Source organism: Notechis scutatus, chromosome 2 (assembly GCF_049901735.1).
Source record: "Notechis scutatus isolate UNSWTSFEM ecotype Mainland chromosome 2, rNotScu1.2, whole genome shotgun sequence".
NCBI lineage: Eukaryota > Metazoa > Chordata > Lepidosauria > Squamata > Elapidae > Notechis > Notechis scutatus.
Window position 1 is genome coordinate 176,332,690 of NC_142010.1, and position 26,272 is coordinate 176,358,961.

General features: G+C 36.7%; 2 protein-coding genes across 16 annotated transcripts in view; both read right to left on the reverse strand.

Annotated features, from left to right (window-relative positions):
• NRG1 (neuregulin 1) overlaps positions 1-26,272 on the reverse strand; it is a 154,715-nt gene that overhangs the window by 63,781 nt on the left and 64,662 nt on the right. The window contains exon 1 of one of the 15 annotated variants that reach the window (XM_087957472.1): positions 18,319-19,066. The exons of 11 other annotated variants lie outside the window; for them this stretch is intronic. In XM_087957472.1, coding sequence (XP_087813598.1) covers positions 18,319-18,967 — 649 coding nt within the window. In that variant the 5' untranslated portion in view covers positions 18,968-19,066. Of the gene's footprint in view, positions 1-18,318; positions 19,067-26,272 lie in introns of those variants that run through there. 3 more of the 15 variants (XM_087957467.1, XM_087957466.1, XM_087957474.1) reach the window with 3 other exon arrangements.
• Positions 19,218-19,592, reverse strand: LOC148132418 (uncharacterized). The gene has a single exon (XM_087957478.1). The coding sequence runs from the start codon at positions 19,496-19,498 to the stop codon at positions 19,322-19,324; it is 177 nt and encodes a 58-aa protein (XP_087813604.1). The 5' UTR covers positions 19,499-19,592; the 3' UTR covers positions 19,218-19,321.

Sequence of the window (26,272 nt, forward strand, 5' to 3'; positions counted from 1 at the left end):
GACCTTTTTTTGGTAAGTGGAGCCCAGGCAGTACAGAAGTTTATGAATTTGGCAGCCAGCCAAAACTAAATAACTGCAAACAGCCTGGAGCTCAAGCAAGAAAAAAGGCAAAGAGAAGATGAAGTTAAATTTGTTGCTAGAACTTTCAGCACCTTGGACAAGGCCTTGGGAGCAGATTACTTGTTGCTACTACAGTGCTTTTGTAGTCTAATTTTACTCATGCTTTTGAGCTTGTTTGCATCTTTCATCCTCCATTCTGCACTATGTGAAAAAAAATAGAAATTAAACATATTGCTGAGTTGAGCTTGATTGCCAGGGCATAATTACATGATATTCTTGGCACTAAAACAACAGCGTTTTAGTCCTCTTTTGTGATAAGGAATAAGGAGATGTAACGGGAAGAATTCTGGCTATGACCTTGCTCCTTATCATCTCTTCTGAACTGATGCTCAACAAACTGCCCACAATAGATGATCTACAAATGCTTTTGGAAGTGAGCATACTACCACTTGACAGAATTGGGCTCGGGGACTTTGAAATCAGACTCAAGTCCTTTAGCAATTTTACTGGCTCTGGATCAGTGACGTGGATTAAATTTAAGGATACTGCCAGAAGTTTAGAGAGAGCTCCGAAGGCTGATCTTCCTGTCATATAGAAACCACAGAGGAAAAGACATGGGTTTTGTTTGTTTGTTACAGTCTTAGATTGCAGGAAACAAGGAAAAGTGCTTATTGGAACATTTCAGTAGAATACAGAGTCAGAGGTAGCCCTTATTGCAGCCTTTCTGAACTTCTTGCTGAGGCAAACATTGGTGCAGGTTTTGATCATGGCAGCAGGAAAAAATTGAAATGACATGCAATGGAAGTATGTTCTGCTTATAAAATGAACTGGAAGGAGTTTAAAAGATCCTTTCTTGCTTTGTCCGCTCAACATCTGCTGCAGAAGACAGCATACTTTCAATATACATTGTTTTTCAATGTTCTGAAGCAATCAGAATAATGCTAAGTTGGCAAGGATAAATAGATTCTCCTTCAGATAAACAAAGCTCCTTGCTCTCACAATCTTCAGGCTTAGAAAAAACAACTTAGAAACCTCAATGACTCCTGGCTTATCTTGGTCAGATTTGATCAGTACAGTATTTTGTATTTTTCTTAAACTGCTGTACAGATTGATATTTGCAGGCCATTTTGCATTCAATGCCACCCCTTGTTTTCCTCAGATTATTTTAAGGGACATACTTAAATAGAGTTTCTCTTTTCAAGTTACTTCACTATAGAGAAATGAATGGTTTGCCAAATAGTTTCTGAGTGCAGTTCAAGGTACCATAAAGTCCTGTATGGCCTAGAGCAGAGTTGTCAAACTCCCAGCCCATGGGCTGGATTCATCACACACGACACGTCACATGAGGCTGTCGTGACGACATGAGTTTGATACCCCTGGCCTAGAGATATGAAGCTTATCTCAAATATTTCTGCCTGCCTAATAAATTCTAAGTTGAGTGCACACAAGGTCCCCTGTGTTAAAAGGTGTTATTTTGCAGGAGTGTCACAGTCTCCACCTTCTGAAAAAGAATTCTTCCTGAGGTAAGGACTGTATGTATGTGTGTGTATGTATGTGTGTGTGTATGTATGTATGTGTCTGTCTGTCTGTCTGTCTGTCTATCTATCTATCTATCTATCTATCTATCTATCTATCTATCTATCTATCTATCTATCTATCTATCTATCTATCTATCTATCTTCCTTCTCTAAATGTAAAGAGACTTAGTTCCCCTTTAGGATATTATATTGAAACTATTGTATTTTGAGTAGAAATTTTGTGCACATTTGTCATTATCATAGAATCTCTAAAATTGATGTCATAATGTACTAATTATATTGGTTAACCCAATTTTATTACCACTCAATTAATTGGTAAACAACCTGGCAGTGCAGAGCAGACTATAGAGGTATTGCTCAAGATGCAGGCCAAATACTGTATATGGCAGTGATGGCTAACCTTTTTGTCCTCGCATGCTGAAAATGTGCACGTGTGTGTGCTCGCATGCCTGCGCCCATAATGGAATGCATGCATGACCCCCCAGCCCCCTGCACATGTGTGCATGACCCCCGTGTGCACACAACCCCCTGAGTACCACATGCCTCTGTGCTTGCACGCACAACTCCCCACACCTCTGCAAATGCACATGCATCTCCCGTGTTTGCCTCGTCCCCAGGGGTGGGATTTTACCAGTTCGCACCTATTCGCTAGAATTGGTTGTTAACATTCTAAGCAGTTCGGAGAATCGGTTGTTAGAAGCAATTACTGGCCTAATCCTGTAAGGAAGGCAGGAAGGAAACATTCTGGTGTTGCTTACAGAAACTGCCTCTTCGTTAACCCTTATTACATTCTTGGCAGGACTAGACTTCCTGTCTCAGGAACTTCTCTGGAGTTTTTTCCCCCTCCTTTGCTGGTACTTTGCTTGTGTGGAGTGACCATTCAAAGTTACAATGGCACTGAAAAAAGTGACTTATGGGCATTTTTCACACTTACGACTGTTGCAGCATCCCCACAGTTGCAAGAGGCCAGGCGAGGAGATGCGTGCCTCGGTGTGAGTGATGTTGAGTTGGCCATGCCCAGCCAATAACATGACCAAGCCACACCCATCCAGTCACATGACCACCAAGCCACACCCACCACCTAAGCCACGCCCACAGAACCGGTTGTTAAAAAAATTGAATCCCACCCCTGCTCGCCCCCCACACATGTGTGGCAGATACCTGACAACCAGCTGGGTGGCAGGAGGTGTGCGCGTATGTGCAGAGGACCTGATCTGAGGCAACGGCTCACGAGCTGGCAGAGATGGCTCTGCATGCCACTTCCGGCACACGTGCCATAGGTTCGCCATCTTGGATACATGGTAACATCTAGCTGACCTTGGCTGATCACAAAAAGCTAAATGTGTTTTGACCTCTCTAAATATTAACTGAATAATATTGATCAATATTTTTATTCCATAAAGGAATAAACTATGCTTTAAAAAATAATGCTTTATTTGCCTTGTTAAAACTTATAAGTAATTTTTGAGAAAGGAGGTTTTATAATTTGATGTCTTATGTTTTGTTTGTTTTTAAAATCAATAAAAATTTGTTTAAAAAAATATTTTTATTCCATAAATGGATAACTAATAGAGAAGAAAGTAGGGAGGAAAGGTTAAAACTATGTTTTAAAAATTAAGGAGTTTTCTGTTTTTGTCCCTTTACCCTGTTTTTTTCCTGTTTGATTTTGGTTTACTGTATCTTTTTCTATATGTTAAACCAAAGAGATTAGCACTTGGATGAAGTACCCACTAGACTAGACTGGGTCTGTAAGAAATAATCCTGAAAGAGCAGAATGATAAACTACTTCTGCACAGTCAAGAAAACTGTTTGAAAGTATGCATGAAATCATCAGCAGCTAGATGATTGGACTTTAATAATGTATTGATGAATAATAGCATTTTCCAAGATATATATTGTAATTTTACTTTAGCTTTTTCTTTCTAAGTTTAAATCCAGCATAGAAACTATTTGCTGACATAGACTTGAATAACATTATAAAACATTTTAAGAAGGCTTTCAAGCTAATTTCATAATAATCATTACCAGACATTTCTCTGTATTCTATCCTCTTCAGAAAATCCTCTTTTATTGCCTGGAGATATAGCAAATTCATTAAGCAATTGTTGGAAATTTATCATTGTTAAAATGTAAATAGGGTTTTAGAGTGGCACCCCTGCTTTCAATCCTTACAAAAGGAGCAACGAGAAGGCGACTACGGGGAAATATTCTACTTTCAAAAATATCACTTGTTATACAGGTATTCATTTAGCAACCATTTGGTGATGAAAAAGTAATTATTTGGAGATGGAGAAACTACAAATGTAACTTGAATTGCCCTTGTAACTGTATGGGTCAGATGGAGAGTAAGCTAACCACCAAATTGCGAGAGCACAAGAGAGTAGTTGGACTAGGAGACCCAAATTCATTGATAACCTCACATTGCAATGAACAAGAACATGTATTCAATTTTGCAGCTACTACAATTGTTGGCTGAGCAAGGAGAAAAATAGCCAGAGAAATCATTGAAGCCATGGGCCACTTATCAATCGATAAGAGTGCTGATTTACCACCAACATATCAAGTGTTTAGGAGCCAAAGGTGCAGGAACACAAGGAATCAACAATTAATGATTAGCCATTAACACCTGAACCAACAATTAAAAGCTACACACAACCAGGAACTACATAAATATAATGTGTAGAATAGCCAGGCCGCATATTCTGGACAGAGAGAAGTTCCCTGATGATAAGCTTCAGCACGAGCTTGAAAGCTTGGAAGAACAAACCTTTGGTCCTGGTGACTGACTCAGATTGGATCCTGCATGAAAAAGTAACTTTGCAAACAATCTTTGCATTTATAACCTTTGGCAGGCCTGTAAAGCAAGGGAAAGCTCAAATATCATAAACAGTCACGATTTCTCTTAGCAATCTCTTTGCTTGAAACTGGGTCATCATCAGGCCCAGTTGTATTTGCTAATCCTATCTGCAGTGGTTCCCACTTGTTTCCCATCCCCCCACGAAATTCAGATACAACCCAGAAAAAAGATGTATAGCTTAATACATTTTTGAAATAAAGTTGCAATTTAGAATTCAAGTCTCATCCTATTTTACTTGCAACGGGAAGATGGCCACTTTTATTCTGCTGACACCAGGCAAATTTTGCGTACCAAAAATACTTTTATTCAGTTCCTTTACAGGATTTGTGTTGTTTTTTTTAAAACTGTGGAAATTTCTAGGCTTTTTTATTTGCCCTGATAAATCTAAGCAAACCAACAATCACAATAAAAGCGAAGTGACATTTCCCTTTGCAAATGAATAGCTATAATATTTTCCCTGATATTTCCAGTAAAGCCTAACTAAATTTTAAAAAAAATTCTGCATTTTTCCACAATTCTTCCACAATTCTGCATTTTTTTTTTGGGGAGGGGGGAGGAAGGAAGATAGCAATCTCATAGGCATTTTTTGTGTGGAGGGAGAGAAGACCAAACTCACAGATTTTAATACTATTTAACATGCAGCCCGAAGAGCTTAACTCTGCAGTGACATTTCAATCACCCAGGCTATTTTTCTCCCAGAATGAAGCCCATTTAATGTTCTAAACTGAGCTCCTTCTCAATGCTCAAATGAACGAAGCATTTTGCTGGCAGTTAGGGGTGCAATAAATCTTGCCACAAAATCCATGCCTGTATTCTCTCGGATGATTAAATAGTCAAGCTCAGGAAAAAAAAAATGACACAATTCAAGGGCTGCTTTTAACCCAACTAACAAATAAAAGTGAAAAGAACATTGGCAACATATTTCTTATCTCCCACTTCTCATTATCATTTCCCCAAATAGGAACTAGAAAGTGCTGCCTTATATTATGACCTGATGCATAATTCATATAACCAAGAGTATTATGAAGCAGCTAGGCAATATTTCCTACTCTCAGAATGCCAAACATATGCCTCATCCAAAGGTTTTTTTTTTTTAAAAAAAGATCACAATTGGTTCACAATTTCCAAAACTAAAATATAAATCCTGTAACACAGATGATGACTTATGCTAAAACCTTACTATCACTCATTTATTTCATCCACACAAAAAACCCAACACCAATAAAACCAAATCACTCATGATGTTATTATTTTTTTTTTCCAAAAGAGACTCAAGGACTAATTGGTTTGAACAACTATCTAAATTCACATGGTAATTCATCTCAAGTATTATCTCCAGACTTCTCTGGCATTTCATTCATGTTCAATACCTTCTTAATCTAAATGCCTGACTTGTCTTAAAACGAACAGAGGAAGAATGATAGACTGAGGATGGGAAAAGGTAGCACTGGGCAGAGGTGCCAAATACAAATAACCAAAGTCTTTTGAAACAAGCAGGATGGAAATCTAAATTGTGGTCCTCAACCCCAGGTCGTGACCCATTACCAGGCTGAGGCCTATTCGGAATTTGGCCATGCGAGTGGCTGGTTGGAGCATGCACATGTGTGCATGCTCAACTTCTGTGAACAGTGGGGTGGGGGCACTTGGGTGCATGTGCACCAGCCCACCGCTCACACCTGCTAGCCCGCTCCTCACGTGACCCAGTTCTCCTCTTCCCCTCCCCAGCTGGACCATCAAACGGCAAAGTTTAGGGAAAGCTGTTCTAAATTTTACTATATATGGTAGTCTGACTTGATTTGTAAATTTTTCAAGAAACCTTCAGGAGAAGACTGTCATTTCCAGCCTTACTGCTTCCAAGCTCATCAAAATTTCATGAAAATTGCAAGGATAGAAGTATATGTTTAAATAACATTATGTGATGGCAACAGCTAAAATATGCTTAGAATATTGTAGTCTGGATGTTATGGAAAACCTGTCTAGTAATTGCAATCCTAGTGTTCAAAATCATAAATAATATTCTAGAAGCATTTATTAGATTATTTCAGACTATTTGTTTCAATTAATAACCAGATTATTATTTTCAACAGAAAGCCTGACTTCATCCTGTGCCTCTGATAAGTTTATAACATATCATTACCCTTTTAGCTTTTTAACCAAGTAATCAAGCTAAGTGTACATCATTCACGATTTATTCCTCCCCCTGGAAACCAGGCCTCTGGTTTCTAGATAAATTAAAATTAAAGCCTGCATATCTGGCAACACTACACAAAGCCTATACTAACTGCTTTTATATTTTCATGAAAATAAGTTTGCTAAGCTAGCGACATGGCTTTTGTACAAATAACAATAAATTAAACATAAATAGAAACAGGGAGAGAGAGAGAGAGAGAGAGAGAGAGAATTGATTTTAAAAGTCCCTGCCAAATAAAAGGAAGAGAATCTCACTCCGGAGACAGGTAAATAGAAAATAGAGACCACACTGCAAAATATAGTTTTAATTTAGTCAGAGGTTTTGAAATAATGAATTAAAATTTACTGGCTCCCATTGCAAGGAAGAGCTGTTCAGATAAATGTTAACATAAAATCATTTTTAGATACTATAGTTGCATGATATATACTGCATGTAAATTATTCTCCTTTATTATTCAGCTTGGTACCAGTCCATTTGAGTAATGTAGCACTGATACTTCAAACATCCAATGTCAGCCACCAAAGCTGCATTTGACCTCTGTTGTAATGAAGCTCATATTACGTAGTGCTGTATAGGTAGTCCTCGACTTACAGTCATAATGGACACTGCCTTCTATGGCTGTAGGTTGTCAGAGTCATAAAGAAGGAGCATTTTAAAGCATTTAAGAACTTTTTTTTTGCAGCTTCCATAAAGCAAATGTGACAGTTGTTAAGTGAACCCGGTGGCTGTTCATTAATCCCACTGTTCAGTATGGGTTTTCCCCCCCAAATACTGGAAGTAAATGCTAGGAGTTTTTTTTTTTTTTTTTGCAAAAATGTCACAAATTGTGGTCATGTGACTGCGAGATGCTGTAAATGGCTATAAATATGGGCCCATTGTCAAGTACCCCAAATGTGGTCACATAAATGCAGGAGGAATGTGGACATTGGGAACTTTGAAACTGTGTCATAAGTAGATTTGAGAGGTCTATTATAATTTTAAATGATCATAAGTTGAGGACTATCTGTAATCAATTCTGCTAGAAACATCTAAAGTGTAATGATAAGTTATGGATACAGTTTCTGGATACTTTTGTGACATGGCTTGGAAAGTATAAGCAAAAATAATAAAGTATAAGCAAAGTTTGATGGGCAGTGAAGACAGGAAAAAAAGTGCCTGAAAATATTTCAGTAATTGAATTGTAAGCCACCCATAATCATAGACTGCGACAGGTGGCTACAGAAATTGCATGAATGAATGAATGAATGTATTGCTATGAAGATATGGTTGTTTTGTGTGGTCAATCATGGGGAGATAATAGGATATAACGAGTTCTTTGAATTGTATGCGCTTGAAATAAAAAACTATCAAAGGGGGAAAAAGGTGGATAGGGACAACATTGTGTGAGAATGATTTGGAGAAACCCCTCCCCCCCACTGAACTTCTCATTTCAAGACATTTAAGCAATACTGGAATCAGAGTATAATGTAGGGCACAATTAGAAAGTATTAAGACATGCAGTTTAGCAGGGACTCACACACAAAGGCACAGATGCTGATTGAGATGGCATTAGAACATCTGTGAAAAGATTCTGGGCAAACATCTCTATATATTCTGAACAAAAATATATTCATCTCAAAGAGTCTCCACAATCCACTGATTCAGTACCAGTGTAGGAATGGAAGAGAACAATAGGGAACAAGAGATCAAGAAATATCCATGGATTAACAATTGGTAAAGCAGCCATGAAGGCCTTGAGCCAGTTATTCAAATACTGTGATGTGTCTATACTTACAAAGAACAGAATTATGTAAACCTGTTTAAATAAGCAAGAAAGGAAGAGTATTGATGCCTCTTGGAGAAGACTCCTGAGAATACCTTGGACAGTCAGGGAAACAAATTGATTAAAAATTGTCATTTGAGGCAAAAATCACAATTTATTGTACCTTGGTCACATTATACAAAGGCCCAGTTCTCTACAAAAAGGCTGTAATGCTGGGGAAAGTGGAAGGAAAGAGAAGAGAATGACAAACAGTAAAGGTGGAAGGAGTTGATTATAGTGACAATGCATGAACCATTGGAAGACCTGAAATAACAGGTTTAGGAATAGATTGTCATGAACAAAAAAAATCTATCTATGAGGACACTAGGAACTAAAAACAACTGAATGGCACACAATCAATCCAAACAAACCAAAGGTAAATGAACTAACATTTGTAAGGATCAGATCACAAGATGGCACATCAATTATCAGCCTGGGGAGGGTGGCAAATGGGCCTCCTGGAAGTTCTGGAAGGCCAGAAACAGGCCCGTTTCTGGCCTCCAGAGCTTGGGGAGGCTGTTTTCACCCTCCCGGAGCCTCAAGGAAAGCCTCCAGAGCCCGGGAGGGTGAAACAGCCCCCCTGCCATGGTGCAGGAGGCTAACTAGGCCACACCCACCATGGCCATGCCCACCCAGCAACTGGGCAGAGAACCGGTTGCTAAAATTTTTGAAACCCACCCCTGGGACACCCCATACCATTTCAGATAAGTGGTTGCCCAGTCTTTTCTTAAAAACCTCCAGTGATGAAGACACAACAACCTACAACCTCTGAAGGCAAACTGTTCCACTAGTTCATTGTCCTCACTGTTAGGAATTTTATCCATAATTACAGGCTGCTTTTTTTCTGATTGGTTTCCATCCATTGTTACCTGTCTTTCCTTCTGGTGCTTTGGAAAATAAGTTGACCCCCTTTTCTTTGTGGCAGCCCCTCAAATACTAGAATACTGCTATCATGCCCTCCCTAGTCCTTTTTTTTCTCTAAGCTCGCCATATCCAATATATATATATTGGACACTGCCAATATATATATATATATATATATATATTGTCTCCAGGTCTTTAATAATCTTAGTTGCTCGTTTGTACTTTTTCCAAAGTCTCAACATCTTTTTTTTTTTTTAAGTGGTGACCAAAACTGGATACAGTATTCCCAGGTGTGTTCTAAGAATTTATAAAGCGGTACTAATACCTCACATGAATTTGATTCTATGCCTCTGTTTATACAATCGTGGATTGTATTAGTGTTTTTGGCTGCTGCCAAAGGTCCTTAGGCTGCTCCAGGCAAGAGTGAGTGCCATACAGGCAGAAAAAAGTATATCTCTCCTTACTTGTCCTCCTGTGGCTGCCTGAAGGAGTGCATGGTGAGTGCGCAGAGTGGACCCAACTTCTCTTCCTGCCCCCTGCAGTGCGCTTATTTACATTTGATTTCTGAATCCTGGTTGATTTCATGAGGCTGGACACGGATAGCCAATGGGGGCCATAAAATGCCTCAGTTCTGCCTTAAGCAGATATTCTACCTCAAATTTAATCGTTCCTATGGCTATGCCTATTCCTGGATATATTATAAAAATAATTGGAGACCAAAACTCTTAGGAACTAGACAAGGGGTATGATACCAAAAATTTATCTTCGGGCAAAGTCTTGATGATTAATAGAACAAGGAAGAGTCTTGGTGCCCCACTGATAGCCAGTATATCATTGCGGTCTTCTTGAAGAAAACACAATGGGCATGTCTTCTTCAGTTGTATTCTGTTACACCAAACTGGCCATGGCCTCCAAAACTGCTTAGCTACAATCCAGGTTCTATATTAAAGATGCTTCATTGCTGAACCAGCTGCTTCATTGCATTGCATCAATATTGATTCAGAGTTAGGTTTCTGCAACAAAATCTATTGCATTTCCATTAGCAAGAGTGCAAATGATAAAAAAGGTTCCATTTATATCTTTTGAACTGCACACTGCAGAACAAATGCTCTACTACACAGCAACTTGAGCCATAACCTCTTGGAAGGAAAAATGTCTTATTGCCAACAATTGTGCACAACTCCTGACTTTTGTTTTCACTCTTGTTCTTAAACATATTGACTAATTCACAAACTGAATATTTTCAATCTTCAAAGGACAAATGCAGCAATATTACACAATTTTGTATATGTGTGTGACACTTTTGCTTACTTTTGCTAATGTGTTGAGTTTATTATATGGTTGTGAAAACACTAATATTAAAATTTGTTAAGCACATGGGCACGCTTGAGAGATTGAATCCCATCATTGAAATGTGGGAGATAAGTTGAGGTTTTTCTATGGCTATGGTGTATACTGTATATATAGTTAAATTCATTTACTTTTCTGATTCTTGCAGAGTGATATAATCTATTAGCATTTTGACTTCATGCCTAAACTGTCAGTGCAGAACAGTTAAATTATTTTCCACAGTTGTCATTTTAGCTTAGTGAAATGTTACTTGTTTTAGAAATTCTAAACCAAAGTGATTTGGCTGCTGTAAATTTTAAATTGAATTAGAAAATCTAGTTGTCTAATCTGGATTATATATATTTATGTATTTTTATTATAACATACCTCATCAAATCATAAGGTATTTTATCAAAATAATTTATATATTTTGTATATTTATGATTGGGTTATCTCTTTTGAGGGAGTAGGACTGCCAGATAGATAGCAGAATAAGGGGGAAAACCTTTATTATCAAATAAATAATAATAATAATACATGTATCAAATGAATAATAACTGGCTGATTTTATCGGCTAATTGTAAAGATTATACTTTGATCAGTTACATTCATTGGCTTCTGTTTGTTTTTTAAAACCAGCCAATAGCAATAAGGGCAAAATCTGTTAAAAAGAAATTATAAATTTTATTCATAATTTATTCATCATTTGTATTTTATGTTTTTAAAATAATTCACTGTATTGGTGCTTTATATTTTGATACCTGTTGTTATTATACATTTTATGCAGTAATGATATATTCTTTTACACCGTATGAAATAAAAAAGAGTTTCATTCTCAAATTTTGTGTAAAGATCTTAAGAAATTCTTTGACAAAAAAAAGTATGGGGAACTGATGAGGAAGCTGTTTCCCTTTTAAAGCACCTAAGCTATTCATCTAAATCACTCTGATCTGCTGAAAGAAACGTATTTAATATCTGTCTAATTATTATTATCAATGACAGTAGCAGCATATGAGATTTTGAGTAAGAGCCACTAGAATGTGAAAAGAGGACTCAGATAAAACTGAAGTGGGAGGACAGGGATGAGAATACAGGAAGTCCTTGACTTACCACTTTTTGTTTAGTGAACCGTTCAAAGTTAAAACAGCATAGAAAAAAATGACTTATTCACATTTACGACTGTTGCAGCATCCCCATGGTCATGTGATCAAAATTCAGGTGCTTGGCAACTGGCTCATATTTATTATGGTTGCAGTGGCCCAGGATCAACATCTTGTGACCTTCTGGCATGCAAAGTGAATGGGAAAACCAAACTGACTTAACAACCATGTTATTAATTTAACAATTCCAGTGATTCTCTTAAGAACTGTGGCAAAACAGGTCATAGAAGGGTGGTGGTGGCAAAAGTCACTTAACAGCCATCTTGCTTAGCCACAGAAGTCAAGGATGGGTAGAATGGGCAGACAGCAATATTTTATAAATATTATTGTTAATATCTACCTTCTCTAAATTTAAACTAGCCGTCTTATAGAATAATAAAGCAACATCTAGAAAACAGCAAAAATAATAAAGCTAGGCATAATACAATCAATAAAATGTGCAAACAAAACCAGAATCAACAAGATCCTGAAGTCAGAAATAGCAGGACCAAATATATAGAAAGGCAGATCACATGCCATTTGAGGAATCATGGAGCTTTCCTAAATACTGAAAAAAAATAAAAATAAAGACAGCCCCAGGTATAAATACTGGGGAAAGTAATCTCATATGGCTAGATTTTTAGAAATCACATGACTCAGCTCAAAGGCTGGGGACACTGAACAAGGGCATTCGATTTAGAAATTAAGTGCTACACAATTTGACAGGGAGAAAGGTGACCTTTTGCAGATTTTAGGACTCCAATTAATTACTTTTATCACTTTCTCCATGTAACTGATGCTATTATGATAAAAAAAATGCTGAGAAAGGTGTTTTGGATCTGCTTGACAATTCTGCCATAAAAATATATTTATTATTTTTCATATAACATACGAATTCTTGGTATATCTTTTAGTTTCAAGTACTCTACTAATTCATTTTAGAAGCCAAAGCTATTAATCAAATTGTAATGCACAGTAAGTTACATTGATGCTGCATGTTTAAATGTATATAAAAATTCATGCTTGTGATGTAGAAAGAGGTAGCATTAAGGATTGGGGGGGAAAGCAGGGATTGCTTTTGGATGAAGCTTCAAACTTCAAGTAATCTTAAATACTGCTGCACAGTATGTCTACTTGGCTATGAGAAACTGCTTACAGGATAGGTTAGGAAAATAGAAAGAAAATTATTTTTTCTTTTAGAAAGAAAATAATTTAACCCAAAATTTAACCCATTGCACTTTTAACCGACCATGTCCTTTCAATTTCTTTAAAAATGTTAGTTAAATAATAATTTTGTTCATCTTTTGAACTTATTTCTAGCAATGGAGTCATACTGTTTGGGTTTGATAGGAAACAACACATTTTGTGTAATACAAAGTTGGGCAACCTGTGGTCTCCAAGTCTGCTTTTTAAAATTTCTTATCTAAATCTTCAATCTGTGGCCTGTGATGAGGTTGTTTCATCACTAGTTTGCTCCCTGAATCTCTTGATTATTTGGAATATTGCAATCACTGAGGACAAAAAGTTGCCCACCATCATATAGAGAGCTAATTAAAAAAATTAATAATCTTTTAAAATGTGTGAGATTTACCTGGAAAGTTTATTAAATAATGTGGTAGGAAAGCCATTAGACCCAAGCTTCAAATTTCTGGGGGGGGAAAAAAAAAGCCCAGACAGAAGATGAATTTTGTCTGGATATAAAAATTCTTTTAATTTTACAATTTTGCTCTTTCAAATCATCATACTTATTAAACAGCACACGAAATAGAAAACAAATATGAATGAAAAATGAGGAATGAGTTAAAGTACATAAGGTGAGAACATTAACATTGGAAGCAAAGATTTGGGTGGGGGGGGGAAAGACATGGCATTGAAGGAAAAATTGAAACCGACTGCAGTATAAGATTGCTCCCCCCATAAAAAAAGTTATTCTTTTTCTTTTTGCATCGGTATCTGGGAATTAAACTACATTCATATGTAAATTGTTCCCTTTAAGCTAGTCGTTTTTTTCTTTCTTTCAGCTTCCCTGCCTAGAAGCAATAAGGTTGGTCTCTTATGAACAGATCAGTTTATGTTGGGTGATCTGATCACAAGCCTGTACAGATCTGATTTTGTACTACCTTATTTGCCTCTAAACAAACATAATTAAATTATGGAATGGGCTTGCCAAAAACAAATTGTAGTAGAAGTGCTAGTCCAGGAAGAAAAAGGAATTAATTCTTGTTTTGCTAATAACCAAGATAAAGTAAAAGATGAGTCTGCATTTAGGAATTTGATTTGCTTATATGACTTGCAATTCATGGAACTATCAAATAATGTCTTCTGGTAAAATAAACTGCTGATGCAGATACTGACATAAATGGATATTATATGAAAAGGATACCCTAGTTAAGGATTAGGACTAATTATGTAGTAATTTTACATTCAAATGGCAAAGTAAATTCTACAGCTCAGGCTATCAAAATCAAATGGCTCAATTCTTTTGTCTTTAGGAAGCGGCAACAGGTAGTTTGAAGTACACTACATTTGTACAATACAAGTGAGTTTCTTTCAAAGTTCAATCATAACTTCTGAAATTATTGGAGTTAGAGAAATTGTGATAAAGAATTTTTTAAAAAAAAGAATAAGAAAGAACAGAAATCTATGGAATCATGCACAATTGTCTTGGACTATCAATTTTTAATTTGATTTGACTTTTTTTCTCATTTATTCAACATTTTTTGAATAAATAATGCAATCATATTCTACTTAGGTTCTAACAAGTCCACTTGACTGAGTAATTTTGGAATCACCTACAAAGATATACATTGCATGATCAAACAGGAAAAGCAACAATGGTAATCTTTCCCATCATTTCTCTCATACTTTTTTCATTCAGAATCCATTGAAAAACATTCTTTATTTTTTAAAAAAAATTGTTTGAAATGCAATATACCTTTTAGGGAATCCATTTTAATTAAAAATTACAAGAGCACTCATATTTATTGAGAATGCCTTTTTAAGTTTGCACGTGAATGAAAAAAATCTGCAAGGTGAATATTGTCTCCATAAATTAGTTATATTCAAGAATCTTATCTAAACTGTTTAAATTGTGCTTTTTATTTAGGATGTTATATTGCTGTTGTAGTCCAGAAACAGCCTTTATAAAGGGCTGCTTGAGAAGCAGTTACTATTCTCCAAAGTATGCAAGCTTAGATTCAGCTAGGATTTTCTTTAAATAGGTCTAAATCCACCGTTTTAAAAAGCCTCATAATGTTCTACTGTTGATTAGGTATTAAGGATGCTCTGAGTTGTTCCTTGTGGCTTTCAGGAATGCAGACTCTTTCACTTTATGCTTCTAAACATTTTTGTCTCATCTATTATCCACATACAAGGAATTAACAATAAATAGAAAAAAATATAGGTAATGAACCCAGTCAGGAATGGTCACCTTATTTTTTTGGCCATTAGAGGACAATAAGAATGATCTCTGCTGAAAAATGCAGCATAGAATCTTCCTCTTGCAGTTAAAAGTGTGTTTAAACAAAAAATAAAAAGCCTTTACTTCTCTAGCACAGTAGCAACAAAAATATTTATAATGTACAATGTATGTATAATATTACAGAAACATTTACTATAATCCAAACATAGCTACTACAGTAATTGTGCTGCTTTTATACAGTGGTGAGAAAAGTATATTTCTATCTCTTATATGTTTAGTATTCATGACGCCAACATAGGATTACTAATGTAATTATAGCAAAATATGACAGATTCTATTGATATGTGAACAATGCCATGCTTATGAATGTGTAATTTTTTTTAAAAAAAGTCCTGCTTCAGGAGAAGAAATATGAGATTTATTTCAAAATCAGAAAGATAAAGAAAATTTATGTTCCTACTGATATGTTGACAAAATGTTAGCTACTAAAAGGTAGACAATTGCTTGAAACTAATATTAACAGAGACAATTGCTAGGAATGTTCTCTTTCTGCCTCCAGTTCAGAGAAGAATCAATTAGCTGTTGTCAGGCTATGACCTTGAAAGATGCAACCCCAAACAGAATATGCTGAGTTGGAGAGAAAGGAAATGAGATTCCTCCATACACAAAAAACCCCAGCTTCAAAATTGACGTGTCAGGCTTTGAACTATACTTAGTTTGAACAATGCAATGAAGCTCAAAGCTTCCTTACATGTATACGCTTCACTCTCTTCCAACAATTCACCTAATGGATTTCTTCTACAATCCGCTCCAGTAACATTCAACCTCTAATTTATGATAGGGCTAGGCTGTAAGTCACCTTTTACCTCTTTACATTTTATGCAAACCTGTTTTTTTTAAACTTGTAACTTTGTTCTTTTTATTGCTGCAAAACTCAAGATAAACTGATTTTAAAGGCAAATGAAAACATAACCAAAGGTATCTCTGTATGGAATTAACATGGAGTCACCTTCTTTCTTTATTCTGCAAATGTATGAGCTAATTGCATTACGGATAAAACCAACCAGCTGTTATAACTCTCTTTTTTTCTCCTGTAGAAACTTATTCAGTGACTAGGGTATAAGCAGATGCCACATTTTTGGCCTAATTTTATAGTATTTAATGAACTAAATTCCCTTCCCCGTTTACAGACTGTTGTGGGCCATGCATTTTAAATTTTGTATTTATAAGTCTTGGTATTTTCTGCCCCCCTGGGAAGACCTTTTTTGTTGCTAATGATAGCCCATTTGTCAGCCGTGTTATTTGGATGGAAGGAAAGATGACACTGTCATGTACAAAAATGGTCTAAAACAATCTTGATGCATGACAGTTACTTAGTTGGTCTTTTCTATCCAGTAATCCATCCTTTGTCTGACAGGTTATCAGCTCAAGATAGGCACAGCTCTAGCCAATACTTCTGCAATGAATTCTCAAAGCAAAAAGTACATGAAGAAGCTGCATTGTTATTACCTTCAATTCCTCTCAGTGAGACTCTGTCATCTGAAATATAATAACTAGGCAAGAATCACAATGTAGTTGCTGAAAATGGGTACAGCGTTCCTGAAAGGGATAGGATTCCTGAACTGTACAACTCAAGACATTCATACATGAAAGTTAAAAGCCTAAAGTTATTAATCTAGCAGAAGAATTCCAAGAACTTGTGTAGACCTGGTTTTTTTAAATGGCAAAACTGTTTTAATGACATATTTTATTAGACATGTATTTACACAGAAGAGAAGGTGCATCTCTGATACATCATGTTCTCAAAAGGAATACCTACATGCAGCTTGCTCAGGGGAAAAAGAGGGAGAACATTCTTGCTTCAAAAGTGAACATACATCAAAGGAATATAGCCAGTGTTCTTCACTGCATGTTCCTCTTAAATATTATGAATCACTTCAAAGCAGTTTCTGATTCAAGACACACCATCCAAGAACCGCACTGTCACAATAGGTGCATTTTAATAAACCTCAGCACTTTTGTTCTCTGACATTGGATTCTCTATTAAAAGTTAGATATACAAAAGGTTAGAAACGCTAGCTTACTTTCAGGGCTGCACATGAAATTATCCCATTACATTTTCATTACTTACAAGTTTGGTATGCTAGTGAAAAAAAATCTCTGTTTTCTGATTTGAACTATAAAAGGAATGGGGAATAAAATTATTAATTTAAATTGATGGATCAAGATTTGGCCAATCAGCAAAGAGGAGGTGTTTTAATTTAAATTATTCAGATATTCATTCCCAGTCCTGAAAAAAGCATGATTATATATACATTCCCTTTCTCCTTCGAATGCCACTCTGACCTACATTTCTCAAGTATAGCTTGGAAAGGAGTTGCTCTAAGTCAGATGCATTGCGTTTTGATTCCAAATTGGTTAGCCAAGATCAAGGGAAAGGCAGTCTGTACATGCTTAGAGGCTCCTTTGTTTTCATCACTATACCATAAATTACAAGGCTCAGCTCTTGCCATAAAAAAGATTCCAGGGTGGAATAAAGCAAGTTATTGTTGTTTTTTTTACCTCAGACTGAAGAGCTATGAACAATATTAATAAATTCCACAGCAAAAAAGTTATTAGTAAAATAGCATATGGCAATGAAGCAATCCTTGATAAAGACTGTACAAGTTGTAATATCAGACCCTAGAATTATTACTAAAATTCAAAGCAATTCTTCCATAATGTACTTTTTACTTTATTGTTTAGTTATTATTGCTTTTAGGGGAGAAATGTATATACTATTGTGATGAGGCAGATAATTTGTCAGGATGCAAAATACAAAGAAGTGGAATAATAAAGAAATTTGACAATTATAAAGAACTCAGATAAAATAAAATTTCTGTAATAGACGCATGAAGTTCATTAGTCAAGTGACTTGGCAAATGGTACAGTAAACTTCACTTCCTCATATTCCTTTTTGTGAACCTTCGTAAAGGAATAGGCTAAAAGTATAATTTGCCCTAACCATCATCAGTTTAACAATCAGCAAAACATGTTCACTCATTATGGTGCTTTATGCAAAGCGTTATGATCGAACTGGCATAGGAAGTGGGGGGGAGGGGATAAAATATGAACTTACCTAAATTTGGTGGAGCTGTTTGGATATTGGTTTCAATTTCTTGTACCAGGGATACAGTGGTGGGTCTTTTCACTTCGGGTTTTAGGCTAGGAAGAGGTAGAGAGGGTACCAAAGATGGCAAGAAATAATCATTTGGGAGAGTGTTATATGGAGATGGCTTAGAGGCAACCTCAGATGTAATTACCAGGGGGCCTCTGGGTTGCTCCATGATCTCCTGTGCAGCTTCACTGGTGGGAAGGGAGAAGTAGGAGGTTTGCGCTGCAGATGGCAACCAAGCAGAGAGTGCAGTAGGGTCCACAGAGGTAATCGGGTCCTGTCGAGCCCTACCAGGATCAAGGTGGGTAGGAGAATCGTATTCAAAAATCTTGTCCACAAACACCCACTTCAGGCCAGCAATGCAGAGGCAGAGGCTGATCAGGCAAGCCAAGATTGGGACAATGCAGATCTTTTCGGAATTAAGGCAACCCGTCAGCCGCTCTGCCTCCAGGCACACACAACAAGTAGCTGCAAGGCCTGCTATTCCCTGCATCCTGGTTTCCTCCCTTTGAGTCTCTGGCATCTCTTCTTCGCCCGGAAGCCCATCAAGTGATGCAGTGGGACTCAGCTGGGTTGAGGGATGGGGAGCTTTCTCCAGACTGGCTCCCGACATTTTTGAGCCTGTATTTTCCAAGGGAGCTCTCCTCAAAGAAGGCTTAATTATAAAGCTTGATTCGGGTCCATCCCCTTTCACAGGAAAGCCAGCTCCACAAACCTTACAGCATCACAGCACAGGCATGAAAACAGAGTCCAAGAGTCAGAAAAAAACGATCCCACAGAAAGAGACCACCAAAGAATCAAAACCTTCTCAGAAAAGAAGCTTCTCATAGTGAATGAATCAGCTCCTTTTCCTTCCTCACTTTTCAAAGGTTCTCATTTTAAATTCCTAGCTTCCTCTCAAGCCATTCTCAGCTCTTCAAAAACAAGGCAAGAAAAACCAGAAGCTCAATTCCCCCAGCAAAATTGGTTAACTGAACCAACAACAGCCCAAAGTGAAGAGCTGGCTTCTCACCTTCAGCATCTGAGACTGGGGGCTGCTCAGGAGGAGGAAAACACAGCCGTCATGCAGTAGAAGCCAAAGGAAAACCACTAAGGAGGGTAGCAGCAGCGGCAACGGCAGCAGCAGAGACAGTAACAACAGCATCCTGTTGTGTGAAGGAGCTGGCAGAAAGAGGCTGAATCATTACAGAGCAGCAGGTGCCTGCTTCCTGAGCATCATCCCAGCATCATCTTATAGAAAGGGAGGAATAAAAGGATGGGGACTCTCTGCTCTGCGTCCTTACCATCTCCTCCTCCTCTTCGTCCCTCCACAGTACTCTTTCTTTTCCGTGCCTTCCTTCCTTCTGCTCTCTTTCCCCACCCTTCTGCAGGGCTGGCCCGAGTTAAATCTGCACACCCAGCAACACAGGGCTGCCAGGGACTTCCTATTTCATCCAATTAGATGGAATAGAGACATACAATCAAAAAGAGGCGTGCAGGAACTAGTGAGCGGTCTCCCCCCCCCCAGGGTATGATCACGAAAGGATTCCCAACCATTAGAGAAATCTAACAAAGCTGCAGTGAGGGTGGGGCGGAGAAGGTTGTAGGTGACAGCTTTATGGGCTGGACCTCAGTCTGAGGCTGTTGGATATCCGATCCTTCCCAGGGGGGGATGACAGGCCTCTCAACTGCAATTGCTTTCTGCTGCTACCTAGATTTAAAGTTTGCCTTCCTATCAATCCAGCAAGTTAGAGTCATAATGGACCGGATGAGAACATAATCCTCATTTTAAGGTGGAAGTTTCTTTTCTTTTCTTTTTGCTCGCGTGATCCAATCTGAGAAAGCTTGCATTTAAACCAGAGCATTCACATCAACAATCTATAATTTTGCAATGATGATTAATCTGGCTCCTGCTTTATTAGCATTGAATGAGCTTTACACAAAAGCCTTGAACGGGGAAAACTGTTATCTGTGACAACGATCTGGCTTTGCAAATATTTCTTTTTTTTTTTTGTCTGAAAGTATTTTAAGGAGAACCAAAACTAAAGCATTTCTTCATTTTCTTTCCTCAATCTGCATCATTTTCTTGTTAACTGTTTGATGAACTGCTACCAATTCCAAAATAAATACTTTCAAGGACACAGATACCATAAATGAAAAATATATACAAAATAATTATATAAGGAACTTAAAACTGCATAGAAACATAACCACTACTGGTCAAATGCACAAATTATATAAATATTTGACTTTAGGATGAAAAATAGTCGTGATAATTTTCAACAACAATCCACTTTTGTGTTGTATATAAGAAAATGATATGGACCGTATAAATCACTGGGATTCAGTGCTTGAGAATTTATTTATTTACCAAAACTTGTAATTGCATCCCTTAATTTAACTATTTCAATAGAACATTAAAATACAACTCAACTACTTTTAATATTACTATATAAAATAGATGTCTGGATATTACTGTGTAAGGGTTAGCAAGATTTCCTCTGGAAGTTTTGCAGTCCAAAGTATCAATATATAGTGATGGAACATATTCTGAACCCTTAATCAGCAATTTTTCAAGATTAAGCACTGTATCAGTTTTTCTGGCCTCAAGGCACTATGGATGAATCTGGTTAATTTTGATCATTCATCCATTCTTAATTGTTCACAAATATAGAATAAGGTATCTTCTGTTAAAACTAAGAAAAACTAATCAATAGCGGTAAAAAAGAGATTTTCAAATATGTAAACATAAAATGAGTATAGAATTCTTTGTAGGAGCAAACATCAAAATTGATCAAGGTAAAACTGAGGGAGCAAAAAATGTATGCAGATGTATTGATGGACCAAGTTCAATGGTTTCTACTAATTCTCCAAATACTTCACATTCCTTACAGCTTTCAAAAAAAATGTACAAGTAATTCATACTTTCTGCCATTATAATAATTACTTCTCTTACAGCTTCAGTATTTCTTATCTACAAATTATATCTATCTGTCTATCTATCCACCATCTATCTACTTACCTACCTACCTTTGTCCCTATATCTATTTATCAAGTTAAAAAAGTATAATCAAAGGCAGCAGACAAATTGTTCCTATACTGCTGGCATGAAAAACACATGGGTTTAATGCTACCGGAAGTTGCGCTTGATTCAAAGGAGATTACCATAACTAGAGCGAAAAAATATATCAGAAATTTCTGATTATGATTGTTTCTTTTTGCTGCCCTCTAGTGATTACCAGGATTGTTGCATCCCAGATAATGGTAGCTTGGAGGAGGACCTCTCACAAGCTTAAGTCTTCCGATCCAAATATTTGAGGCAATGATGGGATTATACAGTATATGCAAATTTAGCATGCTGGTTGGGGAATTCTGTAACTTGTAGTCTACCCATCTTAAAAGTTGCCAGGATTGAAAAAACACTGATCTAGAGGTTTCACTGGGTGGGAAAATGTTCTGTATTATTCTGTATGTAAGCCTGAATGCCTTTTCATAAAACTAAAGTCTACTTGTCTCCAGTGAAAGCTTTTACTAGATCTGCTGAGATTGTTGTTTGTTTACCCTATTCAGCCATTTTTGCAACTAGAAAAAAAGCCTTTTCTAGCCAAAGATCCAGTCCAATAATAAAAAAAAAAACCTCATTAAAAATGCAGGAAGGTGATGGCACACTGCCATCTTTATCCCTAATACATTCTCTACAGAAATATACCTGTATATGGTGATATATAGAATCATGATCAGTAATAAATCACAATCTTATTCTCAAAAAGAGTCTTAAGATACCCACTCCAGACATCTTTGAACACATGCATAATACCAGCCTTTCACATTCTTTTCAGAACAACTTGATTTGGTTGGAAAGAGAAGTATATAAAATACTGTTCTCTATTTTATATCATCAGTTCAAATGGCTGAAGAGGCAGGATCTAGGTTTTTTTATTCTACTTCCTTTGTGATCCTGTTCCCTCTTCTCCTTAGTCTTTTGTTTATTTGTTTATTTAGTGTATGGCACATGTTAGCCAGGGATCACCAAGTGGCTGACTCCCTCTCTGAAAGGAATTTTTTCGGGCAGTGTTATCTATACCCACGGGACAGTTGAATGCTGGTAGGCATTCGGGGGAGGCTCCTTTCTTGTCCTTGAGCAGTTTATTCACTCACGGGAATTGAACCGCTGAGCTGCTGACCTCAGCAGTGTGCAGGCCCAGTGTGAGCCACTGTGGCCCCAGTCTTCTGTGATAATCAGAATCCCAGATCTGCCACATAGACTGCAAGGGATGGGTGGACCACAAAACTGTAATTTTGCCTTTTGTAATGCTTGACCCAAAAATAAACACAGGTTGTTCTTGACTTACAACAGTTCATTTAGTGACCTTTCCAAGTTATAATGGCACTGAAAAAAGTGACTTATGACTGCTTTTCACGCTTACAACCATTGCAGCATCCCCGTGGTCACATGATTCAAATTTGGATGCCTGGCAACTGGCTCATATTTATGATGGCTGCCATATCCTGGGGTCATGTGATCACATTTGTCACCCAATAAGCAAAGTCAATGGAAAATCCAGATTCACTTAACAACCATGGCAAGCTAAAATGGGCAAAACTCATTTAACAACTGTCTTGCTTAGCAACAGAAATTTGGGGCTCCATTGTCATAAACCAAGGGCTACCTGTAAAATGTTCCTTTCACATTTTAAGGCAAACTTTCTTACTCTGCACTTTCTGATGTGCAGGTTAATTGAAATACCCATATAATTCTCAAACAAAGCACCAGGCAGGCATTATGCCTTTTCAGAGGTCAGGTGTCAAGTCTCTCTTGCAGCCATAAAGGGCCAGTTCCAGTGACTGAAGTGGAGGGTTGTACCTGTATCTGTATCTAAAGACTAACAAAAACTGGGTAGAAGTTTTAATGAAATGTTCTAGATTCATAGCAAACCATTGGATTAGAAGAAGACGGAAAACAATACTTCAAAACTGGAACAGCTGAGGGTGACTTTAAGCCTACTGAGTGATAGATTGCATGAAAACATCATATGGACATGGCATAACAAACAGTTACCAAGGCATGTTCCGGATGCAGTTAAGGAGCTATAAAAGATATTTCTTTACAGGGTAACAGTTGGTAACACTACAAAATGGAGGGGGGGAATCTTCAACATTAAAAAGAGAGTATTGTCTCCCTTAGAATTCTTTGCAGTTCCTTTTTCTTTTTAGTAGATTTAGTACAATGTCATGGTAGGTTTTATGGAATATCTAATACCTTTGGTCAAATCATAGCTTTAAAAGTCTATGGAGATTCTCAGTCAACCAGGTTATGGTTGTCCCAAAGGTGCTTATTTCAAGAGGCAACTGAACTTTCTGGTTTGTTTTTTTCTTTGAAGATGTTTCACTTCTCATCCAAGAAGCTTCTTCAGCTGCAGAAGCTTCTTGGATGAGAAGTGAAACGTCTTCAAAGAAAAAACAGAAAGTTCAGTTGCCTCTTGAAATAAGCACCTTTCGGACAATCCTTTACAAGGTTTCTAATATATTGATCACTCCTGATACACTGCAAATCTTACTGGAATCCATGAAGGTACCCTGGAAATTACCAAAACATTAACTTTTCCCCATCATTTTTATTTGTGAATAGCTTTCTAGAAAATATATGCTTTATACAAGGACATAAAGGGAACATTTTTACATAAATTAGCAGAACTGCAACTCCTAAATGCTGAGGACCACTGAGGATTGTACAAGGATGTCAGAAAATTATAATGATTAGCTAAATCTTAAGACACTGTAGATTTTTTGAAGGGTTGGAGGGTTACTTTGCTACTCTAGACAACTCATAACTCTAGACAGAACATGGCTTTTGAAATCTACTTTGAATGATGTTCAAAACTAATTTAAAGATATAGGTGATTGTGGACTTCAGATTTGTTCTTATGAAAAGCCATCCTGGCTCTACAAACAAAACGATTTTACTATCTTCAGTTAGTAGGGTTAATGAAAGAAAAATGAAATAGGACTAATTATTATCAAAAGACCATCTCAAGGGGCTGAGTACAGCTCTTATGCTATTTTTTTTCCTTCCGTTTTCATTCTCCTCCCTTTTGCAATATCCCATCAAGATTTCCCTTGCTTGGTTTGGTTGCTTTCCTGGTTTTATTTCCAGCAGTCAGCTATTATTGTAACACAGCCATCCATGGGAAATACACAAAGCAAATCAATATCATTTTTTGGGCTTTTTGTTTTGTCCTTGGCTTTTGAAATACATCAGTTGCTTGGCAAAAAAGGGTGAGGTGAAAGCCCACTTCTTTGCTGATTTTGAGAAAACAAGAGTTTTGCCCTTACTCCAAGTTGCTTCTGTGGATTGTGCATTCATGCTCTTTGAGCTTCCGTGGTACAATTAACCAGAGTTCCCTGTGGCCTAGTAACCATTAAGGATTTCAGAAAATCTAAAGGAAAGTATAGCTAGCAGATATACAGCTACATTTCTGCTATGAGTTCATTCCCTCTCTGTAGATATTATTATGCATATATGGGGAGCAGTATTATTACTCTTTCTAATAATTTCTTAATTAATTGGGGGAGGTGTGTAAATGAAATTGTTCTGCATGAGCCTTCAACCTTTAATTAACCTACTTTTTAAAAATGCAATTAAATATTTTAAATGATGATTTATTATTTCTTCTTTTAAAGTTCTTTAACAGCTAGCTCTAGAGTTAGTAATATTTATAAATTTTCTTGAAATATTACTTGGAACACTGTCTGATGCATTTTCTATATATCATAATATGCATAAATAAATAAATGTCTGTTATTAATGCTACATATATTAACTATAACCTGCAACACAGACAAATATGTTAAGTGAGGAATCAGTGGGAAACAGGCAACTCTCTTCTTTCCATATTACGAAAATTATATCAGTCAGGACTTAGTTCAACATTACATAATATAGAAAATGGTGGGATGAAGCTTTATATATTTTATATTTCTTTTGATTTTTAAAAGTACTGTTTGTATTTATTTTACTCTTCCTATGTTGGTCCATGACAGTAATAAAGATCTGGCATAATACTCTGTTTTCTCCTCAGCAATTTGTGAGGGTTGATCCTGGAGGAGTCTCGACTTGGAACTGCATTGCCATTATGACTCCAGATGCACAGAAACATACAGAGAGAACACAAATACGCAGAAACAAGACTGTCTCAAAGGTGCTTTTTCAAAAGTTGGATTGGTTTTTTCCCTGAGGAAGATCTACCCTGAGGATGATCTTCATCATCTTCTTCTTCCTCAGGGAAAAAATAGTCCAGTTGTCTTTTGAAAAAGCACCTTTGAGACAACTATGAGCTGGATGATGGAGAATCTCCACAGACATAGAAACAAGACAGTATTCATATTAGCCTTATTCTACCATGACCACTACATACATATTTGCTGGACAATTATGGTGTAATTTTACACTACCTTGTTTATTTATTTATCAAAATAATTGGCCACCCATCTTGTTGTTTTAGACATCATATTCATATAGTGTTTGGATAGGATCTGTGCACAATGCTCAAGGTTTGTCAAGTAATGACTTTTGTCTTGTTCTTGAGATTCAGCATTATAAATTATGTTCAAATTATGCACCTATCATGCCATATTACAACACTATATAATCTTACAGATATAGTCGCTTGCATAATATATACAATCAATTTTCATACTTTCCTAGTTTTTCAATGTTCGCCTCACTTGTTTCAGATTCTCATTTTGTACTTTTTATATTTATATTTCTTATAGTTTTCAATTTATGCACTTTATATGACATTTATATATAATCTTTTATGCCTTTATCTATTATACTGTGAGCCTCTTTTCAATGTTTGTGCCCCATCCTTTATGCATATCTATAATTATAATAAAGATTGATTTGAAAAACTATGTCTTTAGCTATTCAACAGTCGTG

What these genes read in the sequence shown, in the direction of transcription:
- LOC148132418 (XM_087957478.1), bottom strand. Translation starts at nt 19,498, where the DNA reads ATGCTGTTGTTACTGTCTCTGCTGCTGCCGTTGCCGCTGCTGCTACCC.